Raw genomic sequence first — 24,246 nt, forward strand, 5'->3', positions numbered from 1 at the left:
GCCTCCTCTACCTGCATATGAGGGAGGAAGTCTCCGCTGTTTCCACTTTAAAGCCAGGAAGTGTTTGATTCCCTCAGTTTCCTCGACGACTAAAAGCCCATTTCATCTTTTTTCTGCAAACCGCAGAGTGACACGACACTATTATTCCCTCAGTCTACACCCCCTTACTCACACTGCGCTCTTTGATTCGCCGTGTGGCCACTTCATTTAGCCTCATTGTCACACACTTGTTGCACGCACACAACAGAATCACCTGCTGCAGCGTCTGATGTGTGTCGAATGAAGTCAAACAGGGGCGCCATGTGCACTGTGGGTTACACAGGTGTACAGCGAGGGTTAGACTAACACAGGAAGCTGATCATGGCCTTTGTTGTCCACTGTTGATGTGATGGATTCCTCAGCTCACCACAACTTCATTAAAAAACATGTGATGTCACCTGCAAATTATGATTTTGTAAGTGAACATTTCTTTTTTTAATTCAAATTCATATCTTCTGTCCAGATGTTTGAGCCAAAGTTATAATCCAAAAGTACTGATTATGGCTTTTTAACTAAGATCTTCAAATACACTTAGCTTCTTGTTTTGCAGATTTCCAGTGGAAAAATACTCAAAGCAGCAGATTGAAATTGATTTTCATTTAGATTTACTCTGACTCAACTAAAAGTTGTTGGCTGGACCAAACAGGTCAAGTTACATCATTGTTCAGCTTGAGGAGTGTTGGAGTTTCATCATTGGTTGTTGCTCTTTCAAAACGATCTGGTGTGAACAAGCAGTGTTGCCAACTTAGTGCCTTATCGCTAGACTGACCTACTTTTGTTAAAAAAAAGAAGCGGATTGAAACTTATCGTCATTAATATCTTGTTCTCACTCACCTAAAAGCAGTTCTTAGTAGTTAATTTTGTGACAAATAAAGCTCAGAAACAAAAAGTGAAGAGAAAAATCTGAGAAAATGTAAATGAGTTGCAGATTATCTACCAGACTCCCATTAAGAAACTATGAAACAACCAAGAAATGTGTCAGCAAAAGTGTTTATATCAAAATTTGTATTAAATTTTTTTTTTAATCCAAATTTCCTGTTTTTGAAATTACAAATGACTTTTTCCTCAAAGAATTTGAACAGAAAACCATTGAACATGTTTTTAAATATGTCTTGACAATGTCTGTTAATGGTTTAATTTGTATCCAGCCTCCAAGAGCCGTGGTCCGACTGCACATGAATGATGAAGAACTGACAGAACCAGGAAGAGAGAGTGACTGAGTGGTGAAGGTTGAGGTAAGAAGGTATCAGACTTCCTCTCTTCACACCTCAGAACAACACTCCATTGATGCCACTCAAACACAGAAGCAGCCTTGGGAGCCCTGGCGTTAACCCCACCTTCTAACCTCCAGCCTAATAGGCTCACAGGCTCGGCTCCTCAACAGGCAATACACCCACCCACCCCCTCCACCCCCCTCCTCACTGCTGAGGATGGGTGCTTATCTGCCAGCGTGGGTCAAAGAGCCATCGGATGCACTGACCTGAGTTCACGTGTGTGTTATATATGTTTTTTGTTGCGTAAACCGATATGTGTGTGCGTGATGTTTGAGTCAGCCAGAAAGGACGTTGTCACTCAGATAAGACATAAAAAATGAGTCGGCCACCTGAGCCCTGCCAGTTACAGCAGGGGTGACCTGGGGTCAACGCCACGGCAACAGTGGCAGTCTGCCAGACCTCCTGTTAAGGGTTCATATTAACACATGGTAACCATGCCAGGTAACCATGTTAATCACATGGTTAAGTGTCATTTTATTTGTGGTTAGTACAGAACAGAAAATGTAGTCAAATTGTGCAGGTTTTGACTTGGCTGGGTGTGTGTCGATGTGTTCGGTCCCTCAGTGAGGACACTTCAGGCTTTGAATCATGCACATGACATTGATGCTGTGACGCAAATGGCTTCCTCCGAACCCCCTGCCTGGTAACTGAGGTTACTTTTGTATGATGTTGAAGAAAGTCTGCTCTCTTCCAGGAGAAATCCGATCCCTTGTGTAATTCAAGACCACGCTTTCTGGAGAGAGGACGTCTGCACGACCGCTAAGGAAAGGACGTGTGTGTCTGAGGTAAGACTATTGAAACGAAGTGATCACTGAGAGTTGTGTTCATGGAAAATAAAAAGGATTCGTAACCATCCTCACTCTGTGGAGGTGGAGTTTATATCGTAGATTCAGGCAGGAAGACCTGATGCCCTCGCCAGTGGTAAAGCCTATTACCGTCTATGTTCTTGGCTGTCAGTATTATAAGCATTCAGACCCTCTACTTAAGTAAAAGTACTAATGCAACGCTGTAAAAATACTCCATAACATTTCCTAAAACTGCATTAAAACTTCTGCTTAACAGGAAAAAAGTAAAAGTAATCAATGCAAAAATGGCCCCTCTCACTGTTATGTTGTATAATCAGACATATTACTTATGCATTAATGTTTAAACAGTGTTTTATTGTTGCAGCTGGTTGAGGTGCAGCTAATGACTGATTATGTTCTTGATTAATGGATTGATTGATTGATTGTTTGATTGGTTTGTTAAACTTAGCGAGAATCATACAGTCACACCTTCAAGTGTCTTATTTTGTCAAACATATTGCAGAGAAAACAAACATTTGAAAAGCTGAAACCGTTAAATATTTGTCATTTTTATGATAGATAAGTCAAATGATTATCACAATAATTGCCAATTAATTTTCTGTCAATTGACAAATCAAATAACCAATTGAGGGTTTCAGCTCTGTGTTTACTGTTGGGTAGTTTAATTTATAACAATAAGCCTCATATTTTATCATCTTTTCTTATGTTTTGTGTGCAAATCTTTTTGCATATATAAAATGCATATGTTTATAAGTTATAAAGTTACTCGTAGCTGTCAAATAAAGTAGTGAAGTAAAAACTACAACATTTCCCTCAGAAGTGTAGTAGAGAAAAAGTATAAAGTGGCATGTAAAGAAAAGTAAAGTACAAGGACCTCAAAAGTACTGCAGTACAGTACTTGTATGTCCTTAGTTACATCCCACCACTTACTGTATGTTGTCAGTTTTAAGCTGCTGCAGCAGATGTTGCTGCTACAAATCACTGCTGCTGCCCGCTACCACCAGCCATTCTCATCACACACATGATTTTAAATTGTGCACGTAGATCTTTGCAGCCTCCCTGTTACCCCAGACTATAATACTATTGGTTCACCACTCAACACCATGTCCACACTCATGACTTTGTGCGAGCTGAGCTCTCTTTTCTCAGGCTTCTTCATCTCCTGATCACTGAGTAATGGACTGTTCACATCTTTGTTTCTCCACGTATCCATTTCTCATTCATGTCGTATGTTGTATAGGATACAGTATAACCGTATGCTGTGTATGTACCCGTAACACTGAGTAACTAGCTTGGCTGTGCTGGCTGTATTCCCACTGGGGTTTTTTTGTTTTAGTCCTGCCTATAAGATTTCTAAGTGATGAGGGCAGCTGCTGGATGTAGTCATCAAGAAAAAAATCAACAGTATTTATCATCTTTTCCTCATTGTGAACTATTTGTATAAGTTTTGAAACTTTTGAATAAATTCTTCCAGCAGTATGTTTGAAATCCTTGTCCAAAAATATTATTAAGACACTGCGAGCTCTGAACTCGCTGTGTGCAGATGACACTATTATTGCACTGATATTTCTCAGCCTAATGAAATCGGCTCTGCCTCGCACCAGTGCAACACTGTTAACTTTGATCTCACAATTAAGTCTCCATGAACAGCTAATAAAGCATAATCTGCTCTGTATCTGCTTGTCTGCGCCAGAAGCACAGAAAGCCTTTTAGCATATCTTCACTGCGGCTCCTGACTGACATTTTGTTGCTCTCGGCTGAAAACAGTGACTTATTTTTATCACGCGCCAAGATAATACAATCAAGTATTAAGGAGTTAAAAATCAAACTGGATCTGCATCGGTTGAGTGGCAGATGCCTGCGGGGCTTCTGGTTATTCAGTCGCTGTCTCTTTTTCATCCGTCTCCCTCTATTTTCACTAGATGTGTTGACATCACTGAATACAAAAAGACCAGACCTGCTTTTGATGCTGTTTCGTCACCAGAGGTTGTTCCCTTAATGTCGCTGCAGCTATTTGGATATATCTAAATTGCCCAATCTTTCATTCACTAAATACAGCGATGTACTCATGACGTCACTGTCCTCTTGATAGCTCTCATAACCTTTTAATGCATTTGGCTGGAATATCCTCTGCAGCCCAGATCGGACTTAATGACCGGGCCAGAGCAGCCTGAGATTTCTGTTCCATGATAAGACCAATCAAAGGAAAATTGCAGGCTTTTATTTTGTTGAGATCTAGTCCTGCTTCCTCATAAAAATGACACTGGCCCAAGAAGACAGACGGTAGCAGTTTGGTTGCTGTATGTCGGAGAATCGATAAGAAAATGTTTTCCACATGAGTTTGGTTTTGATTGTAGCCAAGTATTTTTCCTCTCATCTTTAAAATCACAAGTTGATGTTGCGAGGACGGGGGCCAAATCTGTTAAGCCCGCAAATGTGTGTGCGTATGTACTGTATATGTTAGATATGTACACAATTACAGCAACAGTTTACACTTTTGCCCCCTTAAGGTGGAAGGAAACCTCGCATGTGCTTCTCTTTTTCATGACCGAACGGTTTTAAAAAGGCCGTAATGAGGAGGGGAAGAGTCGACCGAGTCGCCACAGGAACGCCCCGGTGCCTCGCTGATGAGGTGAAAAGGTAACACTTCAATCAGGTCCTCATTGTACACGTCTGTCACAAAAACAACAACCACTTTCTCCGTCGTCAAACCTTGCACTTTTCATCTCAACACCTGTTGTTTATGTTGGAAGAAATACTTCTGAGGTCGGTGAGATCTAACAACAACAACATGATCTGTTTTCACGGATAACAATTTTGTGATGGATATGTTTTTGGAGGAAGAGAAGCAGATAAGATTTTAGTGTCTAATATGCAGCGGCCCCCTTTAGTTGATCCTGACCCTGCGCAGGTTATATTAAAAAGCCAAACCATTAGATTTAAGTACATCTACAGGGACCTTTAATGTCTGTCTCCTGACTTATTCCTGATGATTTATTCCTAACGTCTGAGTCACAGAGTCTCAGAGTTTGGAGGGAAATACTTGAGAATTGCATCTGGCATTTTAATAAGTTCTCTTGGAATTATTTATCAGGTTATCTGTAATCTCAGTGGCTCCTGCCTGCTATGTCTAATGTCTTAATGTGTTTCCGTTGGCTTCGGAAAGGTTCTCTGTGAGTCTTTTTGTTTGATCGTGAATAATGTTCTGAGTGGTTTGCAGGACAAAACCGGACGTAAGAAATTCTATACAGCCGTTTAATTCCTCGCTGAAGAAATCTAAATGATAAAAATTACTTTGTATTTATTCAAAATTTTGCAGTTTTGGAAGACACCACTGCATTGTTTGGTTTTACCTTGAATTTGCTACTAGAAAGAAATTATAAAATTGGTCAAAAACATACAGTCCTTTGTACCTATTTATAAATGCTTTGTCAATTATCTTGAAATTAAAGGTGCTCTGTGGAGTTTTAGTTATGTTCATCAGTTCTCAACAAACATGTTGAATCCATTTCCTTCCTCAAAAAACAATTATTATACCTTTTTTTTAAATTTACTAAATCTTACATTCTTTACTGCCCTATTCTTAAGCTTTTTTTTGGGGGGGGGGGGGGGGGGCAATGTTAAGCTTTTTTGTGGCGAAAGAAACAAAAACTAGTTTTCAAAGATTACACATACTACCTTGAAAGGAGCTATTTCTAAGTTCCTGCTCCCAAATGAGGTTTCATGTCGAGTGTGATTGTGGTGATTGTCACTTGACAAGAGCTTTGGCCATCATTGTCTTTACAATGCTCTATATAGATTGTCTGAGGCTAGCTGATTAGCATGCTAACTTCACCAGAAGAAATCACATGTCAGAGACAAGGGTTAACATTGGCGTTGTTTTCCACCTCTGGTGACAGCTCATGGTGAAGTTTGATACTGAACTTAGACTGGTAAGTAAACAGGTGTTAATGCTAACATTAGCTTTGTAGCAATAGTAAAACTTGCAAATACCTTCTTTAAAAAACATTTTAAACAATGCTTAGCATGAAATTTCATTCTTGACCGCAGAAACAGTAAAGTGACAAATTCTCAACTCAAGGTCCCCTTACTAGCATTGTCCAGAGCTTTCAACTGCATCTCACATGAGAAAAGCTGCAGAGGAAGCAAAACATTTGCCCTTGATTTAAGAATTTTTGTCAAATTTGAAACATTAAATGATGCCTTTGAAATATTAATGACCCTGATAACACTACGTGGTATTTTATCTGTTTTATCAGATGGGAAACACCTGCTATGACATCACTTTGGGGAGGTGTGGTCAGTCCAGTCCATTTTCAAGAGTCAACAAACTGCGAAAGTTGTGACGACCAAAAATACAAGCAACTACACTTATAGCACATTAAACATAAAATTGCCTTGTACCAATCCTCATACAAAAAATGATTAAAATAGAGAGCAAAAAAAAAGCTTCAGTAGCGTAAATGCATTGTTGTTCCTTGGGAGGAGCACATGTGTAAATCATCATCATTAAAAACAAATTTTATGAATTATTAGATACAGCATGATTCAATACCATGGTAACAACGTTGTGAGGTCACAGAGAACAGCCAATCCAAATGAGGATACTGATAAGTGGCTGTTTTCTTTAATAAAAGTAATAAATCTTCTTCTGAAAGTTAAAATTGCACAATTGAAACAATCTGTAACTTCTAGTTTTATTCTGCTTACTTTCGAAACAATATCCCAACCTTTCATCAGATGTTTTGACTGCGGCAGACTGCGTGTTTTTTTTTTGAGTTAGAGAGCAACTCGTCTATCAGCTCTGCCTGCGGATCTTCTCCCTCCTTTATCAATTCTTTTTAAAACATCAGCTTTTTAAAAGCTGTTAGGGATGTGATGTGAAAGGAGGGCAGTTTGAATATTCTGAAAGCTTTTTCTTTAAAGACAGGCCTAAAGCATCATCTGCAATTACACTATTCGTTGTCAAATATGTTTGCATATTCAAAATATAAAAAAAAAAAAACCTGCTGGATGTGGCTTAATTTAAGCAGCCTCATAGGCGACATGCAAACTCTTCAACAATGTGCTGCAGAGAGATACCTTATTAGCCTTATTATCATTACTCTTCCTGATCAGTCTCCTCCACCAGATTGTTGTCCTTCACCTAACTTTCCTCTTTATCATGTAGACACAGACCAAATAAACTCTGCAGACGCCCGTGGCTCTCTGCTGAGCAGCAAAGTTGGTCGGTTGTGAAAATAAAAATTATGAGACCACTGATGCCAGGACTGAGTGAGGAGTGGGCTATGTTCTGACAGGTGGGGTGTCATGTCAACCGAAAGGCAAAGACGTTTTGAATTAATGAGGCCAGGTGATGGAGGAAAAAGGAGCAGAACTGGAGCCAGCTCTCTCGCCTGCAGTTTACTGGAGACCTGGTGTGCTGCTTATTTAAATAACCGCCCTTGATCTCGCTGATCACTAGGCTATAGGCTACTTAATTAAAACTAACAAGCAGTGCATTAACACCCCGCCGGTACGCTGACACCGTCAACCTGGTTGTGTGCAAGCGGCACCCTGGGGAGAAGGGTGCAGTATTCCCAGACGGAGGTGAAGCAGACAGTTGATTTAAAATGCCAGAAAGAAAGATGGCACGTTTGTGCACACTGATTGAAAGCGAAGGCATTTCTCACTGTTAGGGGGGTGAAGGAAGAGTGTGTGTAATGTGTGTAGTGTGTGTGCACTCAGAATAAAAGCAACATACCCGCCTAGAAAGGCCAGCCTTGAGCTTTATAGACGGGTGCTTTGATGAGAAAGGCCGGTTCATCTTCATCTTCTCGTGTGGACGTCGTCTCCGGCTGCTGATGATGCTGTGCAGCGGAGACAGAAAGGAAATAAGATGTAGGGGAGAATGTGATGGGTAAGTCAAGGTGTGTCAGTTTTACCATGCTTAACCCTTTAACATCTTAGGTAGCTTTCAGTTTGTTAAATCCCCTGATCTTATCACACATATATATACTTTATAAGCTTGCTCCTACTCGCCATTATAGCTACATGATCAGTTAAATATTTAAACACGACAGTCCATGTTTCAAATGGAGATATTCTAGATGTCTTGTGCATTATTTTCTACACATTTAATATATTTAGAAAACTTTGAGATCTTGTCTATGATTTAAAATAAAGTTTTATGCGATTGGATGCAGTTTGGCTGCACAGTATGAGTTTGTATAGGGACTGACCGACCCGCAGGCCGGTGTTCGCTAAGGGCTTGTCGAACCTAAATGAGCCACACTTTCATTTTGTAGGTATTTGTTTGACGACTTGACTATAATGTCAGAACGATTTAATCAATGTTGTGTCACCTTTTCACAGTCCAATAAAGTTTTGAGAAATTGAATCCACCCCCATTCATTTGGTTACAATTAACTGATTTTAAATAAGGTTTTGTGTGTGGAGAGTAAATATTAGCAGAATTTGGCTTTAGAGAGTGAACTTTTCACCTCTTTCTTCTAACAGGTATAATCCATTCCTCTCCCTCTGTTTGCATTAAGGATCTCAGTGAATTGATGCTGTTTTTGTTGGAAGAGGGACGAGTCTGTAAATCACCTCATCTCTAACATAGAAGCTGAATTAATCTGAGATGCCCCCCACCACCCCCCAGCCACTACCCCCACCCCTACTTCCATTCACTTTACAGCAGCCTAATTAGCATCGTTTAAGATAAGTTTATCTGGGTGTAGATATTATTAAAATGACGTTGAGAAAAGTGGACTCTGGTGCGATTCAGCTCGGTTATGGTGGTTTCAAGGTGAGATTAAGATAATTAATAATCAATTAAGGTCCAGTATGTATCGGAAAAGTAAGGCAGTGATGAGTACATTTACTGAAGTACAGTATTTATCTTCTATTTCGTGCTATTTTACACTTGTGCTACATTTATTTGACAGATGTAATAAGATTTTATGTACAAAACATGATATGATGAGTTTGTAAAAAATGTTTTTTAAAGATTTACCTATTAAACTAACTTCATCTCATTTATTTATTTAATTCCAGTACATTTACAGTTAATTTGATACTTAAGTTTAAGATTAATTAAGTTTACAAATTTTTTTTCACTGTTGTAGCCTGTTCAAACTTTTACTTAAGGATCTGAATAGTTACTCCATCACCAAAGTAAAGAGACCCATGTCCCATAATGGTGAGTAATGGATGAATATAAACTACTTAAGTAACGAGTAACGTCGCCCCTCCGTTGTATTTGTGAATGACTTTGTGGTGACCTCTGTTGCAAATGTGCCCCCAATCCTCCCACCCTTCCCACCCCACCCCTCTTCATTCGCGGAAAATGGAAATGGCTTAGCACTATCGCCGTTGCCCTGGCAACCATCTGAGTCCCCCATCTCGTGGTGGAGAAATGAGTTCTGAACAGGCTCGAGAGAGGCAGGGATTAAACATGATCCCGCGGACGGACTGTCAGTCAAAACCACAACTCTCCAGCCTCCTTCCGTTTACCAAAAAATCATATATATATCCTGTGAAACCCAAAAGGTGCATTTTATTTGGATTCATCTGTTAGCAGTGAAATAAATAAATAAATGAGCTGATAATGAATCCGGCCGGGTGCTTTTTGTAAGCTATTAAAGCAGGGAACTCTCTTCGTTTTCAAAACAAATCCGTTATCCTGCAGCGGATTTAGTGGTGGTCGTTATATTCCAATGCCAGGAGGCGATGGATTAAATTAATTAGCCTGGTGAAGATTAATGACAATGCAAAGGCCTTTTGCAGATAAAGCTATACACTGTTGTGTGTGTGTGTGTCTAATTTGGGAAACTTGTCGTAGTTGAAGGTAAACTCTGCTAAAATTAGTATAGATTGTAGCCTATTGTTTGAATTGATCTGTCTGCAGAGGTAAACCAGAATGATGAGTTCAGTTCACTTCCCTTCAGGACAGATTCATGACTTATTTATTTATTTACTGTGAAATTGACACTGAAAACACAGGCTGATATTTTTGTTTCACTGAGGAACAGGTGACTTTAGATCATTTCCAGATTCATACAGTGTATACTGAGCTGAAAATGTATGAGAGATGTGTTTACAGTAGTAACACCTGTATTTATGCACCCTATGATCAGCTGTAGTGCTGCAGAGTGTCTTGACATCGGTGTTTATTAAAGCTCTTAATTTTACAAGTTTGGGCCAGTGCTTCCAAACCTGTTTGGCTTTGACACCTGAAAACAAAAGTGTATTTGTCACTCAGCTGCAGGTTTTTCCCTCTCAGAATGATTAGTTTAGACACTTTCTAAGTGTCAAAACATGTAAAATCATCCAATAATTCACAATCAAAAACAAATGTTAGGAAAAAAAATCCATATTGTGTAGCTATAATTCTTCCACATTTCTACTTATGACCCCCCAGATTAACCCTCTGACCCCTGTGGGGGTCCTGATCTCCAGGATTGGTACCAGTGATGTGGACTAGGTGTGACACCACCAACATCTGATAGTATCATTTAAAGGACTCTGCAGTGTCGTGCTTTTCATTATAACTGTACACAAAGCAAATGTATTCCTCACAGTGGTGTTATTGTAACTTGCAGTCACCGTTACTGCTGCAAAAAGAAACCACAACTAGTATAAACACACATAAATGAGATCACAACATTTATTAATAGTCTAATCAATATGAATCAGTTCATTTTAATGTTATAATTTGCAGTTTGTTTTTTCTCACAAGACTCTCTTGGTCTAGTGTTAACTCTGATGATTCATTATTATAAATAATGTCAAACTAAACTGCTGCAAACTCTCTACATGTAAAACAGCTTTGGCCTAAATCAACTAGAAATGATCAGATAAGGATCAATCATCTTCAATCAGAAAATCATTTCCAGATTTATTTTCAAAGAAAGCTCCTCATTAATATTTACCTGCTGCAATAATAACCCGCCTGCAGAAGTAATCAGATTACAGTAACGCACTACAGGTGCCAGGCTGGCAGAGACTGCTGAGAGAGTGGGGAGAGGGCGGGGAGAGTGTGACCCCCCCCCCCCCCCCCCCCCATGCAATTTGATATTCGCCCTTTTTGACAGTCATTTAAAGGGGATCTGGAGAACCCGATAGCCGGGGACTTACACCCCTCCAAAGGCTTTCGGGACACTTTAGCCCGGCTCGGCTCGGGCCCCGCAGCGCCAGAGAGTCGCCAGGCGGGGTGTAAACGTTAAATGTTGGGCTATTTGTTCCGTGGATTGCGAGGAAAATCAAGCCACTCTTTCATTCATTCTTTTTTTTTTTTTTTTTTTTGGAAACCCTCCTCTCATTCCGTCCCCCCTTCCTCCTCCCCCCTCCTCTCTTTTTCCAGACTCCACAACCCCACAAACAGTCATTGACTAAAGCGGCTTAGGGAGTCTCCTAATAACGCTTTGACGAATTAAAAGCAGAAGAGCAGAGGAGGAAAGGAGAGGGAAATATTTTGTAATTGCTGAGACTGTAGAGACAAAGAGTCCTGACGCAGTGGAATAGGAGGTTATCTGCCATCGTAGCGGTCCCTTATCAGTGGATAAATATTTGTGTATCATGGCCGAGCGGGGGCCGCTCCCACAGCCCTCCAACGCGTTGTTGTGATTGTTGCAGCACAGGTTGATCTACACGGAGATAGCTACTGTATGAAGCGGGGCTGCGCACCTGCGAGGTGGGGGGGCCGGGGCGCTCCTGCAGAGCCAGTTTTTCAATTATGAGGTTAAAAGAGTGTGTTTTTAATAAACGACTGCTCATTAAAGAGGGAGTGCATTCCCCTGCAGATAACAGGCAGGTCGCATTGTGCTCATCCCTCCTGGGAGTGACTCCTGACTGGATGTTTGCCCCCCCTCCCTCCTTCAACTCCCCTGTCTCGCATCTCATTAAGCTCATCTCCACATCTCTATTTATCTACAGTATCTGGGCCGCAGCATCAGCCCTCTTATATCCTATGGCCTGTCTGTGCAGACAAGAAGATGAAGATTTTCTTTCACAGGGTGAATAAAATCTGGCTATTTTGGAGATGCAACCCCCCCCCCCCCCCCCCTTTCTTTTTTAAGTAACAACCAATGTGATCTGGTTGTTTTTCTTTCATATGAAACCCTCACTGGAGTCCCAGTGGCCACCCAGTCCAGGATTATTCAGCTCAGCCAGGAAAGGAAGGAGGAGGAGAGGGAGGGAGGGATGGATAGATGGATGGATGGATGGAGGGAGGGAGGGCTTGCCTGGATACCCAGCCGCCTGCAAGTGTCCATCCCCCGGTCTGTTTGACATGGCAGCGTCCCTGGGTATAAAACTGATAAACATCTGGTGGCGCTGCCAGGACATTGGAAAATGAGGGATTGGGGAGAGGCAGTGAAAGAGGCGGCGAAAAGACTAAATCATAATGAGAAGAAAGATGGGCAGAGAGAGAGAGAGGGAGAGAGATGCTGATCAGCTAATTACAGCTGCAAATAAAATGCAAATTTATCCTGGCACGATGAGCATGCCCAAGTTTAAACATAGCGCCATCCAAAAATTCAGAGATGCGCGGGCACGGCGCCAATGACGACTTCCAAACAAAGACTCATTATCCAATAATAATCATGAAAAATGTACATACCTAATGTTATCATTTATTATTATCATTATTTTTCCTATTATCAGCCACTGCCCTGTGCATCCTGGTGGTGCTCAGACTGCCAGGCAACACCCCCCCCCCCCCTCAATAATAAAAAAAGAAGATGGCATGGCTCCCAACAACAGTGACACCACCATGCTACACATCCACAACCCAACAATTACAGTTCCCTCCACACTGTAGCTGCTGTTTACGCAGGGTAGGGGTGGTAGAGGGGAGGTGGGGGGTGGTCCACATGCCTTCCACCCCCCCCCCCCCCCCCCCCCCCCCACCCAATACACAAAATCTTATGTAGTGATTAATGACACATCGCAACCCAACGATTAATCATGGAAAATTAAAAGAAAAAAAAATCTTGGAGGTGCTCCTGAGAGCTGCAGCAGTGGTGGATCAGGTGGGCTTGGGGATGGAGAGGAGGGGATGGAGGTGGAGGAGACGAGGGGAAAGGTGGGGGTGTGGAGGGGTGGGGGGGGTCTGAAAACGAATTAGCTCCATCGAATCTTTTTAGATGCAAATATTTTGTTATCTCCACTTTGCTGCACTGTTTTTCAGTGTTTATGATTAATTATCTCTTCTTGGTGAAAAATAAATCATGCGAAATTAGGATCTAGCTGACTCCACCGGCGTAAGCAGAGATGGCAGGTCGATGCTGTTAATTTCAGGTTGAAATTGACACACTAATTATAGTGCAGAGTGCTGCTGGAACACTAGCAGGCAAGATTATACCTCTGTGCTTCTATTTTTTTTTTTTTTTTTTTTTTTATCAGATCCCCCTTATATTTTACCAATTAAAAATCGTAAAGGCATTTCATTGCCCCGGGATAAAAAAGCAGCCTCTCTCCTAACATGGCCATCACTTTCCCCCATCAGATTCATTGTGATGTATTAGATGCAATAAATTATCCCATGTAACAAAACATGGCGAGCTGAAAGGCTGATAATCTGCAGAGGGGAGATAAGGATTCATTATTCCAAATCATTATGAATCCAGCGTTGGCTGTGACTTCTTTCTTAATCAGCTTCTGTGATCCTGGATACGTGAAGGGAGCAGATAAGAGCAGAGTCGTTTATAATTCTCCCCACCTCGGCCTAATATTTTAAAATAAAATCGCAGGGAGAAGCCGCCGAAAGAAAAAAAAAACACACACACATTTGGCTTAACGTTTGGAGGGTGCACAGGACGAGAATAATAAAACACATTGAGAAAATAAATAAGTAAATAGATAATACGTGGCCCATACATTTTTGGGGGTGTTTTGTCTCAAATTAAGGTCATCTTATTCGACGTTTACAGCGGAGAATCATGTAGGCAGGGAGAAGAGGGAGATATATGCTGCAGCATTTATTTCACATTTGGAGTGGGAAGTGTCTAATAAAATTTAGGCTGCACCGGGAGGCTGTAAAAGCGGGTGACCGTAAATGATTTACTCCGTTTATGCACTAACGGGGCAGAAAAGCCACGGTACAGGGGTGGGTTTCAGATAAAGCGATGCTCCACTGGCTGGTTTTTTTTTTTTTTCTGCAGCTGCACAATCTGCAACTGCAAAAATTAAGTCCATAAAAAAGATAGAGAGAGCTGCATGTGACAAAAAAACTGCAGCTGTATTTAATCAGAATATAAAGGTGACATTATGGCTCCTCACTCTACCTGCTGCTGAGATGAGAAATAGCAGCTCGCTGTGACGGAGCTGATGGGAATGAGAGGCCAGCGCAGTGCGCATGGGCTCTGGGCTCCGGGCTCCGGGCCCAGCGGACCGGGAGGGTGCTCGCGTCAAATCGCGTCAAATTCCACGTTAATCACGAGATTTCACGGCGGGGAGAAGAGGAGCGTGTGACCGGCGGGACGGGATATATAGCCCGGTTCTGAGGGCGCGAAAACGCCCCACCAGGCTGCAGCCTACAGCCTTCACCGTGATGCAGTGTGGCCTGCGACAGGTCGGTAAACCCCTATACTGCACCCGGGCCATTCACAGTCTCCATTTACAATTAATTAAACACTGACTCCACAAAATCTACACCCCTCCTCTTTCCAAAAAAAAAAAAAAAAAAAAAAAAATGCACGTCATTTTATATCCGCTCCCTTTCAAAATTAAAATGTATTTTCCCCCTTATTTAATTGCATCCAGACTAAACAAGACGAAATTGATTCTCGTTATTTCCCCTCATAATTAATCTTTTTATTACACCTATAATATGCTTTAATCATCTGCGGCATAAATACTGGTTTAAGTGTTTCTATCGAAGCCATCAGTGCGCGCATTTATCGCAGGCGCACATTAACTTCACCTTTACATTGAAATCGAAGAGCTAATCATTCCGAGAATAAGCACTTTATTTACGTCAAAAGCAGATTAATAAATCATAACAATCTGGCTGTGTGTTATTTCGTAATTCCATTTGCTGAAATACTAATTCCACAAATGAAAAGCTCCCGCTTACCCTGCATGGAAACACTGAATTATTCATTGGTTTTAAAAAGGCACATTTGGCTGCAGCCGCATTGGTAAGTTTATACAACGACGGTTTGCGCCAATTATCTTTAATTTATTACCTTAATTGAATTCCTTCCCCAAAGATAGATTTGGGTGTGATCAGTTTACATTCTCCTTCAGAGAGTCAAGGCGCAACATGAGAGATACCAAGCCTTCAGCATCCTCTCCTCTCCTCTGTGCATTTCACAGAGAGGAGGATCGGATTTGCTTGGTGCTCCTTTCAATCAACCATGGTGTCAATAAGCAGGCTAGCAGTAGGCCTCTATATTGCTGCGGGACAGTGGTGGATGCATGTGTGACGCCTTTGCCTCGTTTTTCAGAACAACATGCTCAAACCATCCGGTGGCCACAATGCAGCTCCGATCACATTACCACACACACTGCTGTGGAAAGATTTCAGATGCTGTTTGCCTGCACGTTGTTCAGATCGCGGCTCTTAATTGCTGTGGAGTTGGTCGGTGATGAGACGCCAGCTACGGCTTCATCTGTCCTTTGTGGCAGAGGAGAGAAAAAGCGCTGCTCTTTCCAACACAAAAGGAGGTGCAGCATTTTATGTGTCACTCTGAGGTCTTGTGTTCCGCACTGAAAAATCTGCAGAAGCACAAACTGCACAGGCACAATTCTTATAGGCTAGATACTCACACACTTGCACAACATGCTGAATTCTGTGCTGCTCATGCACAAATCACACCACATTTATAGCATAAAAAGGCCACATTTGAACCATAAAACGGATTTTCCTTATGAAAAAAGGCACTTTATGTCCTATATTTTACTCATCATTGACCTCTAATAACAGCAAACGAATTCAGATTTACACTGACAGCAATGGGCGTCACCTGCATGGTCAGGTGTTGCACTTTCCATATGAACACAGGCCTATTATAAAATGAAGAGTAGGCTAAAAATAAAACATAATTCGGGATGTAATGTTAAATATATGTAATAAATGACTTCCTGATAAAAAAAAAATCTGATTCCATTATTTAACCCTGTAATTTATTCCTATTGGTTTCTATTGCCTTTTAATTGGTTACAGTTCCTCTGACCTGTCATGCATTCAGACCCGGAAGAGCTGGCGCAGCACGGCACGGCACAGCACGGCACAGTACAGTACAGTACAGTAAGCATGGTAAAGATGCCGCCTTTGGTTGGCCCAGTATGCATGTGCAAGCCTTTGCCCTACCACCACCACCATCATCATCATCATCATCATCATCATCATCATCACCAACCACCGCCGCCACCACCACGACGGCTGTGTGAGTGTGTGATTTTTTTTTTCCTCTTCCCCCGTCCACGGCTCTCAGCTACTCTCGCCCTCTCTTTCTTTCTCTCTCTCTCTCTCTCACCCTCTCTCTCTCTCTCTCTCTAAATGCCATCGGCGCTTCCATCTCTATGTCACTCTTTCTTCACATCTGCAGAAAAAAAGCCTCCACCCGTCCGGCGTCCACTGCAGGTCAGTAAATATTTAGATTTCGGAGCCGGAGCATCCTGTGAATGCTCTCTGTCCAATAGGCTGCCTCGTCCCTCGGCGGCTTTTGTATGTGAGAACTCAGTGATGTCGCTCGACTGTGAATGATGGTGAACTTTTAGGAGCTGTGTTTGTACTCTGTGTTTGTTTAAATGAAAAAAAAACTAATGAAGTTAAACGAAAGAAAAAAAAAAAAAAAAAAAAAAGCGGTGTCGCTTAAATTAGCAGTTTTTTAAATGGAGTTCGGTGAAGCCGGAGAGGAAGCTACCGGTTCCACCTTTCGTTTCTCCCCATAACGGCCGTGTGCACTTGCTGCAAAAGGGGGCTGTGGTGGTGATACCGCAGGCTGCAACATCCACAACGACCGCCATTGCTGCCGTTAAGGTCGCCGTCAGCTGCCGGGTCTGCTGTCGCTGCGATTTCTTTTTCACCACGGCGAAATCCGCTGGTCTCCTTTCCGCCATATGTCAAACACGACTTTGGGATTGATATGCTATGTGTGTGTAAAAAAAAAAAAAAAAAAAAGGCAGCTGTTAAAATATTTAGCAACCTACCTCCAAACAGCGCAGATGAGGGTTTTTAACGGCCTATTACCTGCCGCTCAGGTCGGCGGTGAAGGCAGGATCCGCAGCCTACAAGCCGTGAAATTGATCTGATTACCTCGCCGGCGGGGTCATAAAAAAGGCAGAGAGAGAAGAGGACTTGGGTTTGCTGAGGCTGCGCTTCTCCACTCGTTATTAGTTTCCTCCATGTCGTCTTTGGTCGATGCGTGTTGATATGGCGGAGAGGGAGCCGCTGCTGGGATGGAGAGGATGCCAAATTAAGGGCATCACACTCACTCTTCCACCGCCCTTACACTTTTAGATATTTTTAATCTACCCCCCCCCCTTTTTTTTACAAAAAAAAAAAATATATATCCAAACCAATCTTTTTGGTTAAATTAAATATTGTAATGTTGTTCAAATATAATAAACCCTGTCCAGGAGCGGAACAAAGATGTGCTGCTGCTGTGGTTTCATTTCAATCTCGCGTCAGAGTCAAATATTACATGGCAGCTGATACAAGTGTGGGTTTTATTCTGAGCTCAAGTTTGAGTTAAATTTAATTATAGGAGTTCATTTGTGTTTAGAGGAGAATTAATAAGCTATCCAGAAATATTAATGGCGTTTGTTTCTGCCGGGCATGCATAGGTTAAGAGGTGAGAAGGCCCGGTTTGTTAAAGGAAAGATTACATCAGTGTGTCTGGCGAGAAGCGATAGAGACACAGATAAGAATCACAAGTCAGTCAATTGGCAGACCGTTTTGTTTTTCTTTTTTTTTCTTCTTCTTCTTCTTCTTCTTCTTTCGCCGGGAAGAATGACACAAAACACGAAGAGCTACTTTTTACACTCGAAGAAAAAGATGATTTATCCTCCATCTTCTCATTTCAAATCATTCTAGGAAATCCACTTCTGTTTTCAGGTTTCAGCGCTAGACTTGCAGAATCTGACGCCCTCGTTTTGTTCTGAGAAGCCGAGCAGGTTCACACGTCGACAGAATAGCAGTGTGTCCTTGTGTGTGTGTGTGTATGTGTTTTTTTTTTCTTGAAAAGACTAGAAAGGTAACAAATGACTCACATAGTAAGAAATGTAACATACAGGCTACCTGCGGTGCTGCACTGGTTTCAAAATGTAGGGACAGAGGAGCCAGGAAAATATCAGCATGACAGCGCGACTGGCCGGGAGCGTGTCTGATCAGTGACCGGGCACCGTCACTGCTGCACCGGCCACACCGCAGCAGCAGCGCCGCTTCACTTTCTCCACATGATCTATTATTTATAGACACAAACATGTGTCCTCTGTGTGTGTGTGTGTGTGTGTGTGTGTGTGTGTGTGTTCGCCTGCTTTCTGTTGTACTTTCGCCATGTGCCTTTTTATTTATTTATTTCTAATTCCATTTGTTGTCAAGGTGACAGATCAGATATTTTTCTCGGGCCTTTATTTTTCTACTCATTTGGTCAGTTTCCGTTGAAATGAATGAGCGTGCGCGCAAAATGTGACACAGCTTTTGATGAAACAGGCCTTAATTAAATAGTAAACACACACACAAACCAACACACACACACAGACAGACACACACACCTTTTATCATTAGGCTACTATTTTAAAGTAATTTGATCTCTTTTGTGTTTTTTTTTTGTTTGTTAGTTTTTGTTTTATTTTTTATATTTGTAATTTAAAATTACAAAACCATTATTATTATTATCATTATCATTATTAATATTATTATAGAAGTAGAAGCCTAGTTAGCCGAGTGGTGTTAACTGGAATTTTGGTATTTAGTGATTTTTATCTCGCTGACCTCTGATTAAACAGTTGGCGGAAGGAAACTATTATTTATGAGGGAAAACAATGGTTGTAATTTGCTGATGTGGACATACACAACGTAAACACACACAAATCCATACACACTCACAGATAAAACATTTCATCCTCCACACTGGCAATAAAATAATCCCGTGCATGTCTGAAATTCTCATCCGCAGTGTGGGAGGAAAAAAAGCAGAGTGCGCCATGTCTTGATTTGAATCAGAGCTGCCTGATATAATCTCTCAGAAATTATCTGTGCCATCAGAAAGCCCGACTGGCCACTCGCCCACTTTTTATGAATCAAAGCTTTACGCACAGCGGCGCTGCTATTTGTAGGCCATTAGCTGCAGGAGCAGACTAATGCAGAGGGGCTGGTGTTATAGACCAACTCTCACACACACTGACAGGGAGAGGGAGCCGGAGCCACTGTTTCTCCCTGCGTGGCGACAGTTTGGGATTATAAATGACAACTTTTTTTTAAGGGAGCCAGTTTTATTCCGCGCTGAATAAAGCTGCGGCGTTATTGACACCGAGGCTTGGGAATCAAGTCATGGGACGGCTTCCATGTCCCATTCTCTAAGCTTCGATACATCCAGTCAAGAAACAAAAAAACATAATCGGGATTTTAGGCTACATTCACCGTCATGTGTTGCCTCCGAGCACCTATAACTGGTAGCCCTACTTTGTGGATAATGGCTCCGCGATACTTTTCAAGAGGATAATTACACGAGTCCGCTGACAGCTTGACAATGGCAGCTACAGCAGTTTGCATCCAAGTTCAGTCTCAGGTTTGTCTGAGTGAGGAAACGCTCCCTCTTTCCCTGTGTGTGTGTGTGTGTGTGTCTCCCTCTCTCTCCAGGTAGGGCTATCCTGGAGAGGAAAAACACGACACTTTGCCAAGTCTCTCTCAGTCTTTGCTCCCACGTTCCCGGCTGAGAACAGCCTCCATATCAAAGAGGGAGGGAGGGAGGGAGGGAGGGGTAAATAAATTGGGAATATAGCCTAGACGAACACGCGCTTAATGGAGCCATCACCTGAGCTTGTGGCCTTGTAGGTTTTAAAAAAAATCTCATTCATTATTGCTAAAATACAACTGATCAATGCCACTATTGATTACTGATAGTACATTCCATGCATTGTTGTGGTGCAGCCAGTACGTCCCCCCATCAAACCGACCCTACCTGTTATTAACACAGCCGCGGGATAGTGCTGATACCCTACGTGGGCGTGCGCGCTCCCGCTGCCATACCTACTGCGCGCAGCGGGAGGGTTCATTTCCTGACTGTTTACACTGACGGTGACGTCACATCCAGTGGCGTCGCCGAGGCTGCCCCCACCACTCTCACTCACACACACACACACACACACACACAGATGCTCCAATCTACTATTCCACGCTGCCAATATGAAAGTATATGGAGCAGCCCTCCGTCGGTGCCGCGCCGTGAAGCGGAGCCACGCTGCAGACGCGCCGCATCGTGCGTGTGTGACACCGGACATACAGGGTGAACTCTCTGATTGATGAGGAAGAGGCTGCCCTTTGAATGAAAGCTGCTCATCTGTTCAACACACATCAGTCCCCGCGCGCACTATCGTGTTGCATTAAATGCACTGTTTTGAATAAATAATGACTCGACCCATTGTTGCTTGTCAGTCTGAGCTGCCGCAGTGGCTACAGGGCTATTGCAAAGAGAAGTTCACAGACAGCCAATAACAGGCTACATTAGGATTTCTCTCCTCTCTCTCCATCTATCCCTCTTTTTTTTTTTTTTTTTTTGTTGTTGTTGGAGGCAGTATAAGCTCAGTCACCCGGGCGTCCTTGTCCGTGCCTGCCTCACGGTGAGGAAACGGGCTCAGCTCGGATCTGCCATCAGAATAACGCGCCTGTCACCGCGAGAGGACGCACTGCCACAGTTTTAAGAGCTTGAAGGTCCCGCGACCTGCCCCCGGCCCGGAGCAACAGGCTCTGCTGCAGCCGCTCTGCCGCTCTGCCTCTCTGCTTCAGCGGCAGCAGCAGGGCTGAAGAAGTGCAGACCGAGGCCGATGGCGTCATAAAACACTCATATTAGCGTTCATTATTTTATTCTGGCTGTGTTTATTTGGATATCTGCTTTTATGAAAAAGCTGCGGTGCACATTTGCTTTTTTAAGTGTTTATTTGTCTATTACTATCATATTTAGATTTATATACATAATAATGTTTTATAGATTAATGTATAATAACTTTTTACAGTTTGCAGATCATATGTCACCATTCATAACAAGGGGGTTAAGTATGGTTAGGCCGCAAAAAGAAATCTCTTTATTTATTATAATATTATCTTTTTTTGACAAGGTCATTGAAAAAAAAATAAAAAATCTTGCAGCACTTCTGCATCTCTCCTGGTCCACGTTATATTCAATTAGGGCAGGCCCCTCCCCTTAACTGATGACACTGACAGACCCTCCTTAAGTTGCGTCGCGCCACAGCTGTCTGCAAGCATTGAGCTGCCTGGCGCCATCCTGAAAGAATGCCTTCACTGTAAAAAAAAAAAAAAAAAAAAAAAAAAAAAAAAAAGAGGGGGGTTGGAGAGAGAGAGAGAGAGAGAGCACAAGAGAGAGGGAGGTAGAATAGAGCAAGGGCGAGTGAGTAAGAGCCAGACAGAACGAGAGGGAGAGAGAGAGAGAGAGGAGCGGAGTTAATGGAGAGGGCTACAACTGCGCACAAACACAGATTTGATCAGTGAGTTTAACTTGCTGGTGCCGGTCAGTGTGCACTGAAGCCATTCACTGCAAACAAGCCTCCTCTACTTGTTGAGCTGGGGCTGAAACTCTGACATTTTTCTGAGAGGAAGAAGTTCAGGAACTCTGCGTGAGGCTGGATTCCATTTTGGACGTATTTATATGACAACACCTTTGTTGCATTTGTAATGTGGGGTATGTTTCGTGTTTAAATATGCTTCCCCCCCCCTCTCTTTGTTTTTTTTTTAACCCGGGTAAATGCAGTTAAACGTGAGCCTGCTGTGTGTTTTAGTCGTGCTGCATGTGAACACATTTGAGAAAACAGGGCAATAAATTCTTCTTCTCTGTCTCCAGGTGATCAGAAGCAAGCGCGGAACCTGTGGATTTAACACAAAGAGAAACGCGGATTTGGGACAGATTCTTTCTTATCTTGTGACTTGTACCGGTTTGCTTCGGCGTGCATGAACATTTGCTGAAGAAAAATAAATAAATAAATAAAAGAACAGAGCAAAAGCGATGGAAGTAAGTGCGGATCAGCCACGATGGATGACCCATCATCCCGCGGTGCTGAACGAGCAGCATCCCGGCTCACATCACCCGGGCCTCGGCCACTCATACATGGACCCTTCGCAGTATCCCCTCGCTGACGATGTGGATGTACTCTTTAATATCGATGGACAGGGGAACCACGTCTCTCCATACTATGGAAACTCTGTCCGAGCCGTCCAGAGGTACCCTCCTCCTCCACACAGTAAGTAAACGGCCTCTTTAGGGCCTTTTATTTAATAATGTGCACATTATCCTGTTTAGACGTCCGTGCGTAATTTACCCCTGCAGAAAAGACTCAATTACTGTCGCTGTGTTTGCGCCTATTTGTGTTATCTCTACGGAGATCCAGACCAGCTTTCGGTTTTGGACTGAGTTGACATGTCTTTAAAAAAAAACAGAGAATTTAGGTGTAGTGAAACTCCGCCGTAAACATGTGTGGTTGACCTTTAGTTTGTGTTTTTTTTGTTGTTGTTGTTGTTGTTTTTTTTTTATGTGTGTGTAGGCTTTGTACCGCTTATAGCCATCACAGCCTATTCCCGGCTAAACTTCACCAACACAAAAATAACATTCAGCTGACTCATAATGTCAAAGTAGATTTCCAAAAGCCTGTGCGTAATTTGTTTTCTGGATCAATCGAGTGTTTAGTTACGGGTTTAAACAGATACACGTGTTGGCACAGAAGTCACAGATACACCTGGAATATTTCCGTAATGCTCGGAAGCATGTTTTCACTTCTGAGCGGATGCACAATATTTATTATAACACGCTGTTCACAAGTTAGAGTCATTGGTGGATTTTCTTATAATATTAAAGCCTTTAACTTCCTGGATGTAGTTTCCTTTAACTTCTGAGTGTACTGTTGTTACATGAAGGCCTGTTCAAAGGGGATCAGAGGCACAACACAATCTCAGTAGAAACTATTTTCAATTAGCGGCTGGAGGCAAATTGTGTTAGAAAAATAAAAATCCACATAAATATATTTGGTAAATCTGTGCGCAAACTCTTTTATCTGTTGGTGTTTTTAGGCCCAAAGCGCGAAAACATTCTTGTGTATGAATTGTTGTTGCAGAACGAGGTCAGGTTGTGATGTGTTCTTGTGTTTCTGTGCTGCCTCAGGTAGCCAGGTGTGCCGTCCCTCATTACTGCACGGCTCTCTGCCCTGGCTGGAGGGGAGCAAAGGCATCGCCCCGCACCACAGCACTTCTCCCTGGAACCTGAGCCCCTTCCCCAAGAACCCCCTGCACCACGGCTCCCCGGCCAGCCTGTCCGTCTACCCCCCGGCCTCCTCCTCCTCCCTGTCCACCGGTCACTCCAGTCCGCACCTCTTCACGTTTCCCCCGACCCCTCCGAAAGACGTATCCCCGGACCCGGGCATATCCACCCCGGGCTCCAGCAGCTCCGGGCGGCAGGAGGATAAAGAGTGCGTAAAGTACCAGGTGACCCTGGCCGAGAGTATGAAACTGGAGTCAGCTCACAGCAGGAGCGTGGCATCAATCGGAGCAGGGTCATCCTCTGCCCACCACCCCATCGCCACATACCCACCCTATGTCCCTGAATACGGCCCAGGCCTCTTCCCACCAAGTAGCCTGATAGGTGGGTCATCTTCTAGTTATGGTTCCAAAACAAGACCAAAAACAAGGTCCTGTTCAGGTAGGCGTGCGCTTTATTACATTCCCTTTTGATCTAACATTATTCCCCAGATTTGCAGCCTTAATGATCAGCCATGTTTAATCTCATATCCTACTTAAAAAAAAAAAAAAAAAAATACCCTTGAGCAGCTCATTCACCACCTTTTGGGGCTAAAGGCCATACGGGTCAACCTGTGCTCCAAACAGGCGCACCAAAACTCTTTCTTTCATCACAAAATAATAATAATAATAATAATAATAATAATAATAATAATAATAATAATAATAATAATAA

At 42.6% G+C, this 24,246-nt stretch overlaps 1 protein-coding gene and 2 long non-coding RNA genes across 11 annotated transcripts in view; 2 read left to right on the plus strand and 1 right to left on the minus strand.

Annotated features, from left to right (window-relative positions):
- Positions 1 to 5,382, plus strand: part of LOC139635149 (uncharacterized) — a 24,562-nt gene extending 19,180 nt beyond the window's left edge. Inside the window, exons 2-3 of the long non-coding RNA XR_011694133.1 lie at positions 1,188 to 1,274; positions 2,008 to 5,382. This is a non-coding gene — a long non-coding RNA (uncharacterized lncRNA). The remainder of the gene's footprint in view (positions 1 to 1,187; positions 1,275 to 2,007) is intronic.
- LOC139635147 (uncharacterized) overlaps positions 1 to 17,490 on the minus strand; it is a 26,750-nt gene extending 9,260 nt beyond the window's left edge. The window contains exons 1-2 of the long non-coding RNA XR_011694131.1: positions 17,261 to 17,490; positions 7,863 to 7,968 (exon numbers count right to left, since the gene is read on the minus strand). This is a non-coding gene — a long non-coding RNA (uncharacterized lncRNA). The remainder of the gene's footprint in view (positions 1 to 7,862; positions 7,969 to 17,260) is intronic.
- gata3 (GATA binding protein 3) overlaps positions 16,360 to 24,246 on the plus strand; it is a 16,319-nt gene continuing 8,432 nt past the window's right edge. For 2 of the 9 annotated variants that reach the window (XM_071502175.1, XM_071502177.1), the window contains exons 1-3: positions 21,597 to 21,969; positions 22,129 to 22,525; positions 23,440 to 23,973. In XM_071502175.1, the coding sequence (XP_071358276.1) occupies positions 22,291 to 22,525; positions 23,440 to 23,973 (769 nt within the window). In that variant the 5' untranslated portion in view covers positions 21,597 to 21,969; positions 22,129 to 22,290. Of the gene's footprint in view, positions 16,495 to 16,542; positions 16,692 to 19,452; positions 19,843 to 21,535; positions 21,970 to 22,128; positions 22,526 to 23,439; positions 23,974 to 24,246 lie in introns of those variants that run through there. The other 7 variants (XM_071502173.1, XM_071502172.1, XM_071502174.1 and 4 more) reach the window with 7 other exon arrangements.

Source organism: Trachinotus anak, unplaced genomic scaffold (assembly GCF_046630095.1).
Source record: "Trachinotus anak isolate AG129_WGS33_773 ecotype Australia unplaced genomic scaffold, CSIRO_AGI_Tana_v1 ptg000018l, whole genome shotgun sequence".
In the NCBI taxonomy this organism is placed as follows: Eukaryota; Metazoa; Chordata; class Actinopteri; order Carangiformes; family Carangidae; genus Trachinotus; species Trachinotus anak.